Below are 20,999 nucleotides of genomic sequence, written 5' to 3' on the forward strand. Positions count from 1 at the left end.
CGGCGTTTTTATTCTCTACACCTTATTGGTGACCCCGACGTGATTCCGGCTCGAGTGTCCGAACGTTTTTCCTGCTCAATAAGTAAGAAAACACACAAATTAATACACTTGGGCGCAACTGGCTGTGTGTCGATTTTTTGCTATCGTTTGCAGATCGCCATTTTGACTACCTACACGACGGAATTTCGCCAAGGCGCCCATCCACAGCGTTTACAAAATGGCGGATGAACAGCGCTTAAAAGATGAAATCGTCCATCTACAACAACAACTGCAAGCCGCACGAGCAGCCGCTGCAAACAACTCCGCGATTGTGAACAGCGGTATTAATGTAAACAATGCTCCTGACAGCTCGATCAACAAAGTTGCCATCAAATCGGGCCGTTCTGGAAGCGCGATCCGACCCTCTGATTCGCTCAGCTGGAAGCGCAATTCACGCTGAACCAAATCACACGAGAAGACACCCGTTATTATCATGTCCTGGCCGCCATAGATTCGGAAATATTGGCATGCTGCTCGGACATCATTCGAGATCCACCAGTCGACGGCAAGTATTCGGCGATTAAGGATAGAATCATCAGAGAATACAGCATCAGTGAGCAGAATCGTATGCAGCAGCTGCTGCGTGGGTGTGAACTCGGCGATCGCAAACCGTCACAGCTCCTACGTGAAATGCGGGATCTAGCCAGAGATGTTATCACCGATGAAAAGATTATCAAATCTTTATGGATGCAACAACTTCCCGAAACTACTCAAGCCGTCCTGAAAGTATCAGAAGCTAATCTACAACTTTCGCAGCTTGCCGAACAAGCAGATAAGCTCGCTGACATCACCATAACAAGAACAGTTTCATCCGCTGGTGCCCTGTGGGATGAAAACAAAGATATCGGCTTTGAGGAACTGCGCAAGCAAGTTTCTGTGCTTTCCGACGAAATCGCTGCTTTTCGCCAAGGACGAGGTCGTTCCCGGAACAGGAGTTTCGGCAGACAACCTGGTGCCCGAAGCAGCTCCCGAGATAATCACCCGTATTGTTTTTATCATCGAAAGTTCGGCGCTGACGCAAGAAACTGTCGAACGCCCTGTCAGTTCAAAGCAAAAAACTAAGACAGCTGCATTCGACGACGGGCGAAGGCAGTGAGATTCTACAATCCCGTCTAATCATCCAGGATCCCACGACAAACTACAAGTTTCTCATCGACACCGGCGCAGACCTTTCGGTTCTGCCGTGCACACCGTGCAAGAAGCTTAAGCCTACACCAGGTATGAATTTGTATGCAGCTAATGGTTCCCGAATTGCTACGTATGGAACCGAAATATACAAACCAACTTTCGGCCTCCGCCGAAGTTTTCCGTGGCGGTTCATATTGGCGGACGTGACTTCTCCAATCCTGGGTGCGGATTTTCTGAAACATTACGGGCTAATGGTAGACTTGCAAGGCAAATGCTTAGTAGATAGAATGACCAACATCAAGGCACGAGGTCAAATCAATTTGATCACTGGAGGACTTTTCGGATTGAAAACATACTCTTGCAGTAGCGACTATGGCGGTTTACTAAGCGAGTTCTCCGATGTTACTAGGCCACGCCTTCCCAAGCAGGAGGTAAAACACGGAGTCAAACATTCCATCAAGGTTGACGGGCCTCCCTGTCATTCTAAGTTCCGCCGACTACCACCGCATAAGCTCGAAGCTCTTCGGAAGGAATTGAAGCTGTTTCTAGAGCTCGGGTACATCCAGCCTTCAAAAAGCCCGTATTCGAGCCCAGTACATTTGGCCACCAAAACGTTGCAAAACGGTGACGTCAAATATAGACTTGTAGGTGATTACAAGCGTCTCAACGATTCCACCGTCGCAGATCGGTATCCATTACCGCACATTTACGACATTTGTCAAACGCTCAAAGGTAAGAACGTGTTCTCCGTGATTGATTTAGAACGGGCTTACTATCAAATCCCTATGCACGAATCCGACATTGAGAAAACAGCCATAATAACGCCACTGGGATTGTATGAATTTCTTGTAATGCCTCCTGGACTGAAAAATTCCGGCCAGACATTCCAAAGATTCATCAACAACATATTCTTTGACATGCCGTTCGTTATAGGGTACCTAGATGACCTACTCATCTCTTCGTCATCCGAAGAGGAACACAAAAAGCACCTACGTTTGGTTTTTGAAAGATTACGGGAGAATGGACTACAAATCAACGTAGACAAGTGCCAGCTAGGTAAAGAAAAAGTACGGTTCGTGGGGCAGCTGATAACTACCAGTGGTTGTCAACCGATTCCTGAAAAGGTGCGTGCAGTGGCGGAGTACCCGAAGCCCGACACGGTACAGAAACTGAGACGTTTCTTGGCTCTAGTAAACTACTATCGTCGATTTCTTCCACACGCCGCCGAAGCTGAAATTCCACTGCGCAAACTGATGCCTTCAAACAAGAAGAATGATAAAACTCCTATCCTCTGGAACGATGAAGCTGAAGATGCCTTCCAAAAATGTAAACATCGTTTAGTAGAAGCAACGAAGCTAGACTACTATGATCCGGATGCTCAGCTATCCCTAATGGTCGATGCGTCGGATTTAGCTGCCGGAGCCGTGTTGCAACACACGCTCAAAAAAGAATTCTGAAAAACGTGAACTGTCAAAAATACACCATGAACTACCACAAATGGTCACATAAACATGATCTAGTTCACGGTGTATTTTTGTTGTTGACGAGTTCACGTCTGCTGTTCACGGATACGAGAACGGATTTTTTTCTGTGCAGAGATCCAGGGGTGCATGGAAACCATTAGGATATTTCTCCGTCAAATTCAATGACCGTGAACAGCGATATTCTACATACGATAGAGAGCTTCTAGCTGTATATCTCGGTGTCAAACATTTCAAGGACGTCATTGAAGGGCGTAATCCTGTAATATTTACGGATCATAAACCACTAACGTTTGCATTCAAACAAGATGCAAATAAGCCAAGCCCACGACAACAACGAATGTTGTCTTTTATAAGCGAGTACACTACAGATTTGATTCATATCTCCGGCGTCGACAACATTCCAGCCGACGTTCTCTCACGAGTGGATGCCATCTGGTTACCGTCTACGATCGACCATGCTGATTTTGCTAGAAGACAGGACTGCGATGAAGAGTTGCAAAATTGGCGAAACAGCAATCCTGATGTTAAATGCTTGAAACATTCTCGGCTCGCTGTCGAATTGCTTTGCCAGCAACAAGGAGATAAAATACGCATTTGTGTTCCTAGCATATACCGAAAAACGATCTTCGAACAGGTTCATCGCCTAGCGCATTCGGGGGTAAAGGCCACACAAGCTCAAATTTTGCAGCACTACGTTTGGCCTGGAGTTAAGAAGGACGTTTCAAATTGGATACGAGCTTGTAACGAATGTCAACAGAACAAAGTCTCCAGATATACGAAGTCGTTTCCTGATCAAATCGAAATTCCCGATGATAGATTCGAGCATGTTCACATCGATATAGTTGGTCCCTTGCCGATATCAAACGGGATGCGGTACATTTTGACAATGATCGACCGATTTAGCAGATGGCCTGAAGCAGCGGCTATTCCAGACATGACCGCAGAAACAGTCGCCAAAACCTTCGTTGAGGTGTGGGTCGCACGATTTGGAACTCCATCAAAACTGACATCAGATCAGGGTCGACAATTCGAGTCGCAACTAATGAAGGAACTAAACGTACTCCTAGGGCTCGAACGGGTGCGCACCACGCCCTATCACCCACAATCGAATGGGATGATTGAGTGTTGGCACCGACCACTCAAAACAGCTTTAGAATCACACAAATCAAGTTGGACCGATGCGTTGCCGTTAGTTCTGCTTGGTTTAAGAACTGCGATCCGAGGAGAAACATCAGCATCCGAAATGCTATACGGTACAACAATTCGCATACCTGGAGCTATGATAGAAAAGCAAACACTTCGAGGCCCGACAGAATCCTTTGTAGCCAACCTACGGGAAAAAATGAATTCAATAGTACCTCGCGCTGCATCTAATAACGATACAAATCGACAGATATTCATCCCGAAGGATATTGGAAACTGCACACACGTGTTTTTGAGAACAGATAAGGTTCGAGCCGCTCTGGAACCACCATTCACCGGACCATACGAGGTCCTTTCAAGGAGCAATAAAATGTTGACAATTAAAGTTAAAAACAAACCAGTAACAGTCTCAATCGACAGAGTTAAGCCAGCCTACTTTGTCAAGGATCCTGAATTAGCGTTAGATCATCACAGGGCTAGTTCGGACCGTATAACTAAAAGCGGACATCATGTTAGATTCCGGATCCAGTAATTTTCTAGGAAGGGGGAGTACTGCGGTGCGCAGCCAAACTGGCTACACTGCGGCATCCATACCAATAAAACCTCCACCAAGCTCAACTCAGTTCAGATCACATTGTTCACACGATAACACCAGCAAATAAATTGCTCCGTCTAGAATTAGTTGTAATCGCGGCGTTTTTATTTTCTACACCTTAAATTCGTAGAGATATCTTAAAATTACGATATGAGGTTTTTTGAAGTTTTCAAGATCTTTATTTGGTCAGCTTGGTACCAGCAACATAAACGCTCATTACTCAAAGACGGCTGCCCCAAATTGTTTCATTTTTTCACAACATACTCTCATTAATGTATTGTTCCAAAGAGTGAATACGTTAAAAAATCTGTAGCCTAAGATATATACGTGGGTTATGATTAAGCGTCGGTCCCCCAAGGAATTTCGGAATATCTCAGGATCCAGATGACCAATGATCAATATTGACACGGATCCTCAAACTAGAAGAGTTTTTTGAGAACTTGTGAAAAAATGGTGCAAAAATACCGAGAAACAAAAAAGTTATCGCGATTTGATTTTTTTTCCTGCGGTAAAAAATTAAGCTGCCGGTAGAGGGGTTAACTAAACATGGTATCAACAACTAACAAAAGGAAGGGTGAATCTCTGAATTCACTACTTCCTTCCAAAAAGTGGGTTTAAAAACTATCACTACTCGTGGCAAGAATGGAAGAAAGGACGCTTCCCCGGAATGCGAACTTTCTTCCAAGGGTGAAATGAATAATTGTATCGAAATGAGCAATCAGTTCGATGCTCTAGACAAATTTTCCGAACACCAAATCGAAGCAGCCTCTAGCCCAGGCTCTTTGATTCTAGTTAGGAAGCAAAGAGTGCCGCCTATCGTGGTCAGTTGTTCCGAATTTGGGGGATTTAGGCAGGAGATCTTGAACTCCATTAGGGGAATCAAGGTTTCCTTCCAAATCGCAAAGAAAGGAGACTGTCGCGTTTTGCCGGAAACTCTCAAAGATCGTGAACTTCTTCTCAGACAAGGGAAGAAGCACAATTTTTTTACTTATGACGACAAAACTGAACGTTTGTTCAAAGTTGTCTTGAAAGGTCTCTCAAGTGACTAAGTCACCTAAAGAGATCAAAAATGGAATAAATGATTTACTTGGATTTTCCCCAGTCCAAGTAATCATTATGAAAAAGAGAACCCAATCTGGCATTGTTCGGAAAGGGCTTTCTCAAGAATATTATTTAGTTCACTTTAACAAAAAAGAACTAAATAATATTAAGGTGAAACTTCTCAGAATCCAAAGATGGCCGGCACAATGGCCGACTTGTGCCCCTACTCACGATTTCAAAGGCACAAAACTGGAGAAATAGTTGGCAATCGTTTCTGATCTTCTTATTTTAAGCTTTCTGCTAGTGCACAAAGCCAAAATAAAAAGTGCACGGTTGTTGGATGCTTTCTTTGTGAGATTTGTGCCTTTGAAGTTTTAGTGCAATCTTAGAAGTTGATTCAAAACTGTTTCACCTTAAAGCTTTTAAAAAAGCTAAACTTATGTTCGATGTCCGTGTGACGTGGGAACATTTCCAGAAACCTGGAGGAAATTACCAGAACCCTACTCAGTGCCGTCGGTGCCAAAAGTGGGGTCATGGTACAAAAAATTGTCGCATGGATGCTAAATGCATGATTTGCGGAGGTTCTTCTCACGCTAAGGACGTCTGTCCTGTGAAAGAAGATACCAGAAAGTTTGAATGTGCCAATTGCAAGGGCCCTCATAAAGCTAACTTTTGGGAATGCCCTTCACGCAAAAAGGTCATTGAGGCTCGTGCCAGGCACTTGAAAGATAATATCCGTTACGATAACGGTCGTTTCCGGAATTTGCCTGGTAGAGTATCGAACAATGCTCATTTTTCAGTTAACGATCGCTTGATCATGAATCATACCCATCAGGAAGATCATAATCATGCTCATTCACAAACTAATTTTAATCCGTCGGGTAGCCGTTCGAATCTTCCAATTTCGAATGTATCTACCCACGGTAAATCCTTTGCCGATATCGTAGCAGGAAATTCGAACTCCTCCCCTGTTCGATCCATGGGTACCCATTCTACTTGTTTCAAATCAAATGGAAAAAACCCTACCACCACAGGTAACTCCGCTTCTTCGTCTACCGAAAATTCCAATGGGAAATCACATGACATGTCTGCCTCTGATTTTAATTTTCTAACTGAACAATTGAATCTAACGATTGATGCAATGTTCAAAGCCACCACTATGACTGAAGCAGTCCAAGTAGGTGTAAAATTTACAAATCAAATTGTTATTGGATTACGTTTTTCTAATGGATCCAAATAATTTAAATATTTTAAATTGGAATGCTCGTTCTCTGAATGGTAAAGAGGACGAGTTGTTCAATTTTCTTACGGTTAATAACGTGCATATAGCAGTTATTACCGAAACGTATTTAAAACCTGGATCTAAACTCAAAAGAGATCCTAACTTTTTTGTTTATCGTAATGATCGACTTGATGGGGCATGTGGGAGAGTTGCAATCATCATTCATAGACATATAAAACATCAACTGTTTTCATCATTTGAAACAAAAGTTTTTGAAACTTTAGGTGTTTCTGTTGAAACACAGTTTGGTAAATATACTTTCATAGCTGCCTATTTGCCTTTTCAATGCTCTGGACAGCAAGTTAATTTGCTCCAAACTGACTTGCGTAAATTGACTCGCAATAAGTCAAAATTTTTTGTCATTGGTGACTTTAATGCCAAACATCGGTCATGGAATAATTCTCAAAGTAATTCCAACGGCAGAATTTTATTTGATGAGTGCTCTTCAGGATATTTCTCAATTAAATACCCTGATAGCCCCACATGTTTTTCCTCGTCTAGAAATCCATCTACGATTGATTTGGTCTTAACCGACTCTAGTCATCTTTGTAGCCAACTGATTACTCATGCTGATTTTGATTCTGATCATGTCCCTGTTACATTTCAAATATACCATGAGGCGATTCTTAATCCTATGACTCCACTTTCAATTATTTACGAGTCGACTGGAATATATATAAAACGTATGTTGACTCTAATCTTGATGTTAACATTTCTTTAGAAACTAAACTTGATATTGACAATGCTCTTGAAACTTTAACAAATTCCATTGTTGAAGCCCGGAGCATTGCAATTCCAAAATGTGAAGTAAAATTTGAATCCGTGATTATAGACGATGATCATAAACTCTTGATCCGTCTTAAAAACGTGAGGAGAAGGCAATTTCAACGCACTCGCGATCCTGCTATGAAAATTATATGGCAGGATTTGCAGAAAGAAATCAAGAAACGTTTTGCCCAATTAAGAAACAAAAATTTTGAAAATAAAATATCTCAATTGGACCCTGGCTCTAAGCCCTTTTGGAAATTATCTAAAATCTTGAAAAAAAGCTCCTGGCGATGATGGAATTTTCTACATCCTCATCAAGAAACTTCCAGCTTATCATTTTTAGTCGATATATTAAACAAATGTTTTCAATTAGCATATTTTCCTGACAAATGGAAAAATGCTAAGGTTGTTCTAATTTTAAAACCAGACAAAAATCCTGCAGAAGCTTCTAGCTATCGTCCAATCAGTTTGCTTTCATCCATCAGTAAACTTTTTAAAAGGTAATTTTGAACAGAATGATGGTCCACATCAACGAAAATTCAATTTTTGCCAATGAACAGTTCGGATTCCACCATGGACATTCGACCACTCATCAACTTTTACGTGTAACAAATTTGATCCGTTCCAACAAATCTGAAGGCTATTCTACTGGTCTTGCTCTTCTAGACATAGAAAAAGCATTCGACAGTGTTTGGCATGAAGGTTTGATTGTAAAATTAAAAAACTTTAATTTTCCAACATACATTGTTAGAATAATTCAAAGTTATCTGTCAAATCGTACACTTCAGGTTAATTATCAGAACTCCAGATCTGAAAGACTTCCTGTAAGAGCTGGTGTTCCTCAAGGAAGCATTTTGGGACCAATATTACCCAAGTAACCATCCCAAGTAACCATAAGCACTAATAATAAGCCCTTAATCAGCATCATAAATGCGTACATGCATCATAATAGCACCACAAATGCTTACACACCCTATAACAGCACTTCCGCTGCATAGAAACCCTATTACAGCATCATTAATGCTTCTAAGCCTGATGCATACGGGCATTAAATAAGCACTATATTGGCTCTATATTCGCATACAGGGCCTGTTTAAATGCCATCCAGTGTTTTGACAGATATACCACGTGCTTTGTGTTTACATATAGTGGTGAGCGGGAGTCAAACATAAGTCTTCTCACTACTACAATATTGCAGCTTTTATGACGGGGAAAAGTGGTGGTTTAAATTGGTCACTTTTCTTTCCAATACTATTCATCTTATGTGGGCGAAGGAGCAAAGGAGCAGAACTTCAACAACTCAACAATACAGGTGTCGCAGGTTCAAGACGCAAAATGAGGAATTTCATCATCATAAAACAAGGATCAATATGTGGCAATTTCAAGTCCTCAAAAGGATTAAAACCACCAAAATGAATAAGTCTGATACGGAGAAGTACTATCTCAATCATTTTATTACATTTTGCATACTATTCGAGGTTTCCATTTTCATTCATTTATTTATTTACCTCGTGTACCAGCTGCTTGGCCGCATACGCGAAAGCTCTCTGGCTGCGTACGCGAAAGCACAAAATATTCGCCCGAAAAACCTGGCGAGAACAACTGACGTTTCTCACGTGGTCTTATATCAGCACTAGTGATGCCGAGAAGCACGGTTATATCTTGGCATTATAATGGCACGCTATTTCGCCTTTTCTGGCATTATAATAGCATTATATGCGTATATAAAACTGACAAGCATCAAATGATTACCCTATATGCGCATATAATGCTGTTACCGTGCCGCATTATCGTGCTTACTGGTTACTTGGGATAAGCACTAATAATAAGCCCTTAATCAGCATCATAAATGCGTACATGCATTATAATAGCACCACAAATGCTTACACACCCTATAACAGCACTTCCGCTGCATAGAAACCCTATTACAGCATCATTAATGCTTCTAAGCCTGATGCATACGGGCATTAAATAAGCACTATATTGGCTCTATATTCGCATACAGGGCCTGTTTAAATGCCATCCAGTGTTTTGACAGATATACCACGTGCTTTGTGTTTACATATAGTGGTGAGCGGGAGTCAAACATAAGTCTTCTCACTACTACAATATTGCAGCTTTTATGACGGGGAAAAGTGGTGGTTTAAATTGGTCACTTTTCTTTCCAATACTATTCATCTTATGTGGGCGAAGGAGCAAAGGAGCAGAACTTCAACAACTCAACAATACAGGTGTCGCAGGTTCGAGACGCAAAATGAGGAATTTCATCATCATAAAACAAGGATCAATATGTGGCAATTTCAAGTCCTCAAAAGGATTAAAACCACCAAAATGAATAAGTCTGATACGGAGAAGTACTATCTCAATCATTTTATTACATTTTGCATACTATTCGAGGTTTCCATTTTCATTCATTTATTTATTTACCTCGTGTACCAGCTGCTTGGCCGCATACGCGAAAGCTCTCTGGCTGCGTACGCGAAAGCACAAAATATTCGCCCGAAAAACCTGGCGAAAACAACTGACGTTTCTCACGTGGTCTTATATCAGCACTAGTGATGCCGAGAAGCACGGTTATATCTTGGCATTATAATGGCACGCTATTTCGCCTTTTCTGGCATTATAATAGCATTATATGCGTATATAAAACTGACAAGCATCAAATGATTACCCTATATGCGCATATAATGCTGTTACCGTGCCGCATTATCGTGCTTACTGGTTACTTGGGTATACAATACTTTCACATCTGACTTACCTGAGTTACCTTAGGGATGTTAAAAATCTTTGTTTGCGGATGACACAGGCCTCTCCGCCAAAGGACGAAGCCTGCGTGTCATCTGTAGTCGATTGCAAAAAAGTTTGGATATTTTTTCTTCATACTTGCAAAAATGGAAGATTTCTCCTAATGCTTCCAAAACTCAACTAATAATATTCCCACATAAACCAAAAGCTCTTTATTTAAAACCTTCAAGTAGACATGTTGTCACGATGAGAGGGGTCCCAATAAATTGGTCAGATGAAGTTAAGTATCTAGGGCTCATGCTAGATAAGAATTTAACTTTCAAAAATCACATTGAGGGCATTCAAGCCAAATGAAATAAATATGTAAAATGTCTCTATCCCCTTATTAATAGAAAATCAAAACTTTGTCTTAAGAACAAGCTTTTGATATTCAAACAAATTTTCAGACCAGCCATGTTGTATGCTGTACCAATATGGACTAGCTGTTGTAATACCAGGAAGAAAGCTCTGCAGAGAATAGAGTCCTAAAGCCCTGTCCCTATTTTAGTGCCAAACGCTTAAGTTTAGGCCAATAACACATGTTTACTCAATTTTCTAATGTTTTCCGTTGGTTTGAGCCCAAAAAACATTTTTTTAAATTTTGTCACACCCCTTGGCTTAAACTCAAATTTTGGGTGTAGTTTGTTTTCCGTGTCCCTTCCGAAATGTCAGATAGGAACAACCCCAGTGGTCGAACTAAAACTCCTGTGGTGTTTTTGTCGACTAAGCGAACGTCAAACATGATCTTAAGTGTCAAGGTTCATTTATGGACCCAATTTTTAAATTAAAGTTTAAACATGATATAGCCGTTATTTGAGCGGAAAAAATTGCTAAAGTTGTTGCAGTAAGGTGCTCTTTCGTGTTATTGAATAAAAACAAGATTTCATTTAACATTTTAGGACCCAATTCAAAATAAAATTTTGAAAATGATTCTGAGACTTCCTCCCTGGTATAGTACCAATGAGTTACATAGAATATCCAATGTTGAAACATTGGAACAAATGTCAAATAAAATAATAAATAATTTCAGGCAAAAATCTTTACAATCTACGATTAATGCGTTATATGTTTAGGTTAAGTTAGGTTAAGTATATTCAAAGCGTTTTTTTTCTCTTATAAGCAGGTGAAATCAACTCACCTGTAAAAAATCTGAACTGCTACGGCAAATGAAATGTAATATGTTGTTAACAAAATGTTAATTAAATCTTAAATTTGTTTTACCAAATTAGGATGATAGTGTTGTCTAATTACACAGAACACCTAGATATAAGAAATGAAAAAAAAAAAACTTTTCTTGCGATGAACATGAATTGAGACATTGTCTCCCATTTATAATCGCTACGTACGAATAGTTTCGGGTCTCCTCCCGTCCATTCCGGCTGATACAGCCTGCGTCGAGGCCGGCCTTCTTCCCTTCCGGTATTTGATTACTGCTACACTTTGTACGAAAGCGGCCGCTTTTGCAGAGAGGACCGATGGAAACGACAGAACCCACCTCCTAGAGGAGGCCGACATCTTGCGGGCAGTGCTGGAAAAGTTCGCATCACGAAGCAGCTCACGAGTGTATACCAACGCATAACAAACATCACAGACTCGGGAACTGGCTAGGTGTGAGTAAGTCCGCATCCGTCTGCTCGGGAGAACATGTCAAAAGAAGTAGCAACAAGCTCGGGAGCGTTTACTCGCGAGTAACCGAACAAGGTGTGATTTATTATGGTTTTGACAGACAAATTAATTGTATAACCATCATATTGACAGTAAACTACTAGTTTGTAATCAAATGCCCTTGAAAACCATAAATCTCGGAGGGGAAGAAGCTTTTTTGCCAAAAGCACAATATGACTCTGAACAGCTCCGAAGCGGTTCGCGAATCACTTTTAGCTTCAGTTACTCGGGAGCCGACAGATGCGAGTAAACCAGCGCTCTGACGCTCGGGAGCGTTTGGTTTTGTTTTTGTTCCAGTTCAGAAGAAGTGTTCGCCACTTTCCTGTCGCCAAGATCCTCTGGTACGGTGAGCGCGACTGGCGCCACTCTTCTCTCAAATTCGACGGCAGTATAAAGGACAACTTCAGGGCAGGACACTCATCAACACGATTGCGGCAATCCGTCGCCAAAATCCTTCGATCCGATTATACAACACATCAGCGGCGTTATACAGATGGATCCCTCTTAACGCAAGGGGTGGGAATAGGCATTGCGAATGACGAGCTTGCAGTAAACTTAAGTTTTCCCGAACAGTGATCAATATTTTCCGCTGAAGCAGCGGCTATACTATACGCTGCTACCAAGCCAACCTCCCACGATCGCACAGTGATTCCTCTCCATCATCGCATGGTTAACCTATTTTAGATGATTTTTTCATATTATTAATACAGAATTTTATGTCCTTCTTTTCTTTCTGGCGTTACGTCCCAACTGGGACAAAGCCTGCGTCTCAAATTAGTGTTCTTCTGAGCACTTCCACAGTTATTAACTGAGAGCTTTCTTTGCCGATTGACCATTTTTGCATGTGTAAATCGTGTGGCAGGTACGAAGATACTCTATGCCCTGGGAATCGGGAAAATTTCCTTTACGAAAAGATCCTCGACCAGCGGGATTCGAACCCTCGACCCTCAGCATGGTCATGCTGTATGGCTGCGCGTTTACCGCTACGGAATTTTATGTTACCAACATGTTTTATTGGCTTCGTCAAGATATATGGCTCTTGAGCCCATCTAGTGAATTGGTTGAAAAATAGAATCCTTAAGTATAGTTAAATTAGTATGTTATTAAATTATTTTTAAACAAACATGCCTTTTTATGGGCGCCCAAACAGAAGTATTCATTACACTCATTAATATATGACCGCACTCAGTATTGTCGCATCTACTCCGGTTAGTCAAACGACTGAAAATCTATGTTGCGCAAGTTTGCGGAAGATAAGGGTAAAGATTTACCGAAACCTGACGGAAAAATATTCTAATTAAAACTAGTGTGATATATGTACGAGTGTGTGCTCCCATTTAAAAACTAAGTTGAATTCCGTTTGGTTTCCCTCATATATTGCTGTGTGCGTTTGAAATGCAAATATTAAATGCGGGAACACCAAACGCGGTAAGATTTTTCACAAGAAATGCGATGTCAAAGATAGATTTTTCGGGCTAGGGCGGCTATGATTTATGTAATCGTTGCTAGGTGTCCTTTGATTATTTTGTGTTACGCATTTGAAGGACGTTTGCTCAACATTTGCATCTCAAATGCAAACGGCAATAAAGGAGTAAAAAATACAATTACTTTGGACAAAATGCTTTAAAAAAATAAATTCCCACTCAATCTCCATAAAATTTTTAGAAAAGACTTTTCAATTATCGTATAAAAATACAAAAATATGCTGGGAATAAATAGTAAAAGTAAATTTTTCGACTTTTTTCCGCCCTCGTATCATTGTGCATCGTCATAATCACCGACTCAGCAAGTTGCTACTTCGCTCTTCAATCGAAAGTTCCTCGTCATCCGTGGATTCAGGGGATAATCCGACATGCACCGCCCGGGGTTACTATCATGTGGGTTTCAGGACACTGTGGCGTTCCCAGTAATAGTAGAGCCGATCACCTAGCAGATTCCAGGTTTTCCGGTATACAACAACAGTAACCATGCCTGAAATTCGACGTTGAGTAAAATCAACGATACGCCTGGCTTGGCAAACTGAGTGGACCAGCTTGCGAGGGACCTAGGTACTTATGGAAAATAAAAGAAAGTGTCGATGCTTGGACGGATACTAAGTCGATAAAGGACCAGAAAATCATCTCCAGGTTGAGAACTTGCCATACGAGCGTTTCCCACAATCTTGAAGGGACACCTTTCCATCGAATCTGCGAAGTCTGCGAGGTCTGCGATACAAAAAAACACAGTTGAACACGTAGTCTGTGTATGCCCGCTTTACAGAAATTCCAGGCAAATCTACGGGATTTCAGGCAGCATCCGAGACGCTCTTTGAAATGATCCCACGGCAACTGCTTCGATAGTATCTTTCGTCAAGGATACTGGACTCTAAAATTTAGTTTTCTTGTCATCTTGATCTAAACCTTGCTTTAATTTACTCCGCTCTATGTACGTCTGTGATTTTCAAACTCTTCAAGTATCGTCCGTTCTGAACTTTTATTCTGATTCATGTGTTTGTAGTCCTGTAGCTACTCTCAGCTGTTGTGCTGCAACTTTTAACATGTGGCTATTGCTTTTTATACGATCCCGCGATACAGTCTGCTAAGTAACAACTCTGTTAGATACGTAGAATTAATCCAAACACTTTGCAGTTTTTTTTTCAGGCGAGTCCTTCTGACTCGTCCTGTTTATCGGATTGGAGATGAACCTGCCTACGGCAGAAAATCCCTCAATAAAAAAAGGAAAAAAATACTTTGTGCATAAGTTAGTCAATTAAATATCCATTACGAAAAGATCCTGAACGAGCCTAGACACCTTCAGTATGGCTTTGATAGCCGCGTACATTACCTTGAAACTAAGAAAGGCTGGCGGGTCAAACATACGTAGAACGGTAGTGGAAGCGTAAATCACTTAGAACTCCAATTTGATCACACTTCATTGCTTTAATTATAGGTGTATAAAACATAGTTTGAGAACCTATGCCTTCTAGGCGATAACAGCTTTTCCTAGCAATATTATTATACAAACGCAGACAATGACACCATCGACAACCGTGGACGCTTTTGAGAAAATGTTAGCCACCCATAACGCCGACGACTTGGCGGCAAACAGAATTTAAATGTGATGGAATGGCGCAGACGACGACGGGTGGGGTTGGGAAAAACCATGTGCTAATGCTTGGAGCAGCAGAGTGACACACATACTTCAAAGCGAGGCCAGGATGTAGGTATTATCCTGTTTTGGACTGAGTGGGTTGGCTGGGTGGGTGGAAGTATTGAATTTCTCTTCATGACCAGTATACATGCGGCGCAAAATAAATTGTATTGGTGAGGTTTGCGTCTGAGCTTAGAAGATGTTTTAGGGGCGGCTCTTTCAAAAAACTTTTTTCAACAGGGGCTTCACATGATGTGATGGCGATAAAGACTGTTCCGATGATCAAAAATATGCTAACGCTTGATAAAGATTTCAAACTTCTTGCATACAGTGAGCAACATTAGATAATATGGATATTACTGGAACAGTATCCTGATATTTTATAATAGTGTATAATATGTTTTACGTGAAATAGAATGGAACACTTTTTTAATGACGTATTCAGACATAGAAAACGAGCTCCCGTTATTTATTTCTTTCACGTGAGGGACATATTACCCAGGTTGTTTTGAAACGTCAAGATTCGGACAGTTCACAAAAAAACATCTTGTATACCATCAGAAGCTACTTGGCAAGAGATAGGTGCATGCAGACCATGATTAACCTTCTGTCTGTGCGAAAAACAAGTTACGTCGTCTGTGTTTCGGGGATCCCAAATTCAAATCGCAATAACTTTGCCAAATTCAATCGGGTTTTCGATTTTTACAGCAATTTTAAAAATGTGATCTACTGAACAAAAGGGTTTCATGCTGATTGGCTTTTTAAAACGGCGTATAATCCACTATGGCTACAACTGGCGTATGGCCAAAACCGATGCTTTTACCCAATCTAAATACTGGTGACTTAGTTGTAATATTGTCGACAAAAATGTTCGTTGCTTCTCGAGCCATCGAATTTTGTGTTAACGGTTTTAGAAACCTGCAGTATTCGTTTGCTTTACCATATTTTCGAAATGCCAGGTTATAGAGAAAACACATATGACCTTGATTTAATTCGAACAAAAGTGTAACTTTTCCGAAAGCACCAATCTTCAAAATTGAGTTAAGAAACTTGAGGCATATGGGTTTTAAATATTTGATGGCCATAAATGCCAACTAGTGACACCATTCCATACTAATCAGGTATGCCAGTCATTGCTCTTGGCTTAACAAACAACTTTACTGAAAACACAACGTGCTACTTGATCTTCATACTGAAATATATGAGTTTTTAATTTTATTGCTCAGTCAACATATGGAACCTGAACTGAACAACCATTTTACAGTCGTCGAACAAATGAACAACATTGCCAAAGACACTAGTCTTCTAATATTGGAAGGCTCATCAGCGCCTCTTAGTGGCAGTTTTTCTAAGTTAAGCAGACATACAGCTTATAGCCTTTGATTCAATCGGCAACTTTGCTTAAGTAATCATTCTTCAAAATACTCAGTGTCTTGAGATACTGAGAACATCATAACAAATATATGAGCTCCATATACAGTCGCCTCTCCACATCTCGATATCGAAGGGATCATCGAGATAGGGAGAGATCGAGACATAGAACAATTTTTTAACGAATACTAGATTGAAAATCACTCCGTTGCCAGGAAAATCAAAAACAAACAGATGTCATTTCGTCTTCGCAAATTGTTTTGAATCTCTAAAATCTAGTCTAGTAACCTTTGATAATGGGCTTATCGGCATACGGAGAGAAAATTGGGAACGAAAATCACATCGAGATAGGGAGATATCGAGATAAGGAGGATATCGAGATATGGAGAGTGAAAATGTATGCAGAATGAAGGGACCGAAAAAATCATCGACATAGGGAGAGATATCGAGATGTAGAACATCGAGATGTGGAAAGTCGACTGTATTAGCATTTTCTAAGCTAGCGCTATCATGCGGTGAAATTTCCAACTAACCATTGTGTACTATTTTGGTCCTTTCCCTAATGCAAATCTCCACCAAGGAAAGTATAGTTTTATATAGAGTTTCAAAGTTTCAAAAATTCGCCTCCTCACGATCAATCATCCCCCTTTTTCTTATATATTTTAGTAAAACTCAAATAAATTCGCTTTACAAAACTGCAGAAAAATATAAAATCTATTTGTATTTCGCGAAGTTACAGCCATTTGAATTTGGAGCCATTATAATTCCAAAACACAGACAACGTACTAGTTTCATGAAAATTACTCTGAAAAACTTTTTCTCAAGATTATTGAAAAAAAAAAACTTGCGGAAATAAAAAAAAAACTCGCGGAATCTCACCAACGTGTGAAAAAATTTCATAAACCAAAAACACAGACAAACAGACGTCACACTCTCATCATTGTCCATCGACCACCTTTTTAACGGTCGATTCAAAAATATGGTAGTTGGCCTATCCGCCACCCGCAGCGCTCGCATCGTTTTGTTCGCATTTGACGTTTACACACTACCGCCATCTGTTGGCCCATCGGCCAAACACGCTTATTTTAGCATTGGGCGTACATGTCCTCGTGACTATGATTTTGATTGAGATTTGCTCTAAGTGTTACGTCTGTTTGTCTATGCCAAAAAGTTACAGCCCCATCAAAGTGCTCTGGGGTTATATTGACCGGAAACACCCGAAAGGGCTAACTAAATAAACAACATCTTGGCGTAAAAAAATACTACAGAAATATGCTCATCATCAGAAACTGAGAAAGAACAGTTACAAAAACAAGGTAAGCAACAATATTTACTCAATAAAAGACATGATTTTGTGAAACATATTATCCTATTTTTATGTACGAATGCCTTATTTATCCATTTGTACAATTATTCTTCTATGAGCAGATTAGTTCTCACTAAAATTTAGTATCATTTGGACATACCTAAGTAAAAGCCTCCATAAATTACTATTTTGCATGAAAACGAACTTTTTTTTTATTTTGGAAATTGTAATCAAATGGAAGTTAATGGAAAAAACTACCATTCAGCAATTTTGCGCAGCATAAACAGTTTATTTTATCTCTCACACTCTGATTTCCAATACTACAAAAAGGGCTTGTATAGTCGACTTACGCCTTTTTTGCTGTTCTATTACAGTTATTATAATGTTATTTTGCATAAAATTTCAACGTGATAGAACACTTTATTGCCGTAAAGTTGGAAACAACGGTTACTCTTTTTTACAAGGGACTGGCAGCACTATACCAACCAACACAATGTTTCCGTAGCCAGCATTACAAGGCTGAAGCCATAGTCCCAAGCTGACAGTCAACCTCAATGCAGTGTTGCATAGTTTTGATGCTGGCTACGGAAGCATCACAATCTGACAGTCCCTTGCTTTTTTATTTCAAACTAAAAATAGGGTGGTAGGTCATTTGGCATAAAGTCGTTTGGCATAATGGTCATTTGGCATAAAGTCGTTTGGCATAATGATCGTTTGGCATAATGAGTCTGAAACCAAGGATTTCTTGAGATTGCATTCATTTTTACGTTTCTATTGAATCTTTCTGATAATAACAGGCTTGCTGTGGAGTCAATTGATACAAAATGTCACTTTATTCAACAATCATATGCTCTTTAATAAACTAAACAATATTAGGAAAGATATTGCCAATAGTATTTTATTATTTATCCAGAAATCACCCTTCTTTCAAAAAAAGAATTCTTTTTTTGAGTTCCCCTATTGTAATAAATTTTTGCACTGAAGATTTACAAATTTGCCCTTCTTTCAAACATTCTTTTTTTTCTAAATATGATGTAATCATATAAATAGCTATAAAAACTGTTGATTTGAAATTTAAATGAATTTCACCTTCTTTTATACATAGGCTGTTCTTTGGAGCTATATTTTTAGATATTTTTTTGTTTCCAACTGACAAAAGGGTGGCAATCGATAACATTGATCTGCTCAAGTTATCGATTAGTGCAGTTACTTCTATGAGTTGTGCTACTTTTCCCCCAATGTCGGTTCCACGAAAGTCATTACCCCGACCGCCAGTTCCCCGAATGCCAGTTTCCCAAATATCCCGCTTCCCCGAATAACCCACTTCCCCGAAAAGTTTTTGGCATTCATAATTGTCGTAACTTTATACATTTCAGGGTGGTGAACGAACTGGTCATCTAATATGCACCCTTCTTTATTTAATTGGCGGTTCTTTCGAGTTTTGCCGTCCTCAGCATTTTTGCCAACATGTGTTTAGCTGAGTAATGACAGAATACCTCCTTCTTTTGATTGCTTATCCTTCTTTCTCATTCACCATTCAGCCATTGAAGACTATTATAGCACCTATTTAAACTGCAACACTTTTCGGGGAGCTGGCATTCGGGGAACCGACATTCAGTGAAAAGGAGAACAATCACTTCGATGATTCTGAATGCAATTTTTTATGTCTTTTCGTTTTATTATGCCACAATAACTTTTGCGTCTAATCTTCTATTGATTTATTCATAAATTTCACCTTCTTTTAAAAATAGGCTCTTCTTTCAATTTATACTGTTTAAAATTTTATTAATTATTTAAGCTAAATGTTAACCATTTTTATATTTTGCTGTTTTATCAGTTCTTGGAATGATAATTACTTTAGAACCTTTAAAGTAGATGGAGTACCGTGTACCTTTTAATTCCGCTCCTAAATGCTTATCTTTGACAGATACGCGTATTTCGACTACCACTTGCAGTCTTCTTCAGTGTCAGTTACTCGTATCCACTGAAGAAATTGTCGCATCTCTCTACCTTAAATACTAACACCAGATAAGTACCTTCACAATCAAACTACCTAGTAAAAATTTTCTAGGAAAAATTTCGACAGGAGTATACCTGTCATGTCATTTAGGAGCGGAATTAAAAGGTACACGGTACTCCATCTACTTTAAAGTTTCTCTATTTGAGATTCTGCTCAGAGGATTCGAACATTCATTAAAGAGTTGTAATGGCTTCCACGCTTTCCGAATCAAATACTTTTATCAAGCTGAAGAAGTCGATCGCAGGGTTAAAAAAGGACATAGCATTTTTAAGTGAGTGTTGTAAGCTTAATCAATTTAAGTTATGTCTGATGTTTTGTGAAAATATAGGTTATATGGGTACATAAATTATATAATAGTTTAAAAAACCTACGTAAACACAATGTTGCGATCGGATCAAAAATTGATACAGGTATTATATGCAAACAATATTGCTATATTTGAGACTAACTTGATATGACATCACGCGCCGTTTATCGGAAAGTCCACCATACATACACAAAATCAGAAAAGCTTACCTGTTCAAGTGACAGACATTTCGCTTTCTGTATACAACACATGTACGATACCCACTGGTTGTTCAGTACCACCCATATAAGGGTCCATTCAATAACTTCGTTATCGGATTTGGATCCCTCCCCCTTTAGAAGAATAAAAATGCTTCTAATGTCTACATGCTTCTTTATAGAAGCTTACTTATACAAACGGTCTTATTTTTTATTGTGAGCAAAATTTATTTGAAAATAGCCGATTAAACCGAAACTGTCTCCTTCATCTAATAATCAAACAATCAGGCTGAAATTTTGAGCATTTTTATTCTGTATAACAGGATATATGAGAAAATACATTCCAGTTTTTCATGAGGGTGTAAGGGGTTAAATATTGGTTTTGTAAAAGCAAAATTCTAAGAATAAAATGGAATTTTAGCTGTACTGGATGAGTTTTGCTGCAATTTAGTGCGATTGCTCTATGTTCATACAGCATATTCTAATGCATTACTTAAGACGTTTCAGTTCACTAGCATTTATGTTGCATTATGAGAAAAAAAAATGCATACAAAATTTTACTACTTTTCTCGTTAGTTGTAAAGGAACTTCATTACGTGATTCAGTCGATATGGCAATTTTCAACAACTGATTATTCACATTGTTCAAATGCATGTGTCATAATATAAGGCCTAATCCAATTGAGTCGGTTTAATCAACCAATATTTAAATGATTCTATCGCTGTGTTGTACAGATTGAA

At 39.5% G+C, this 20,999-nt stretch overlaps 1 protein-coding gene across 1 annotated transcript; it reads left to right on the forward strand.

The window, feature by feature from the left end:
- The first annotated feature begins 217 nt into the window (after positions 1 to 217).
- On the forward strand, positions 218 to 1,101 carry LOC110681122. The gene is made up of 2 exons (XM_021856889.1): positions 218 to 328; positions 418 to 1,101. The coding sequence occupies exons 1-2, from the start codon at positions 218 to 220 to the stop codon at positions 1,099 to 1,101; spliced, it is 795 nt and encodes a 264-aa protein (XP_021712581.1).
- Positions 1,102 to 20,999: the final 19,898 nt, after the last annotated feature.

This window comes from Aedes aegypti, unplaced genomic scaffold (genome assembly GCF_002204515.2).
Source record: "Aedes aegypti strain LVP_AGWG unplaced genomic scaffold, AaegL5.0 Primary Assembly AGWG_AaegL5_hic_scaff_445_PBJ_arrow, whole genome shotgun sequence".
In the NCBI taxonomy this organism is placed as follows: Eukaryota; Metazoa; Arthropoda; class Insecta; order Diptera; family Culicidae; genus Aedes; species Aedes aegypti.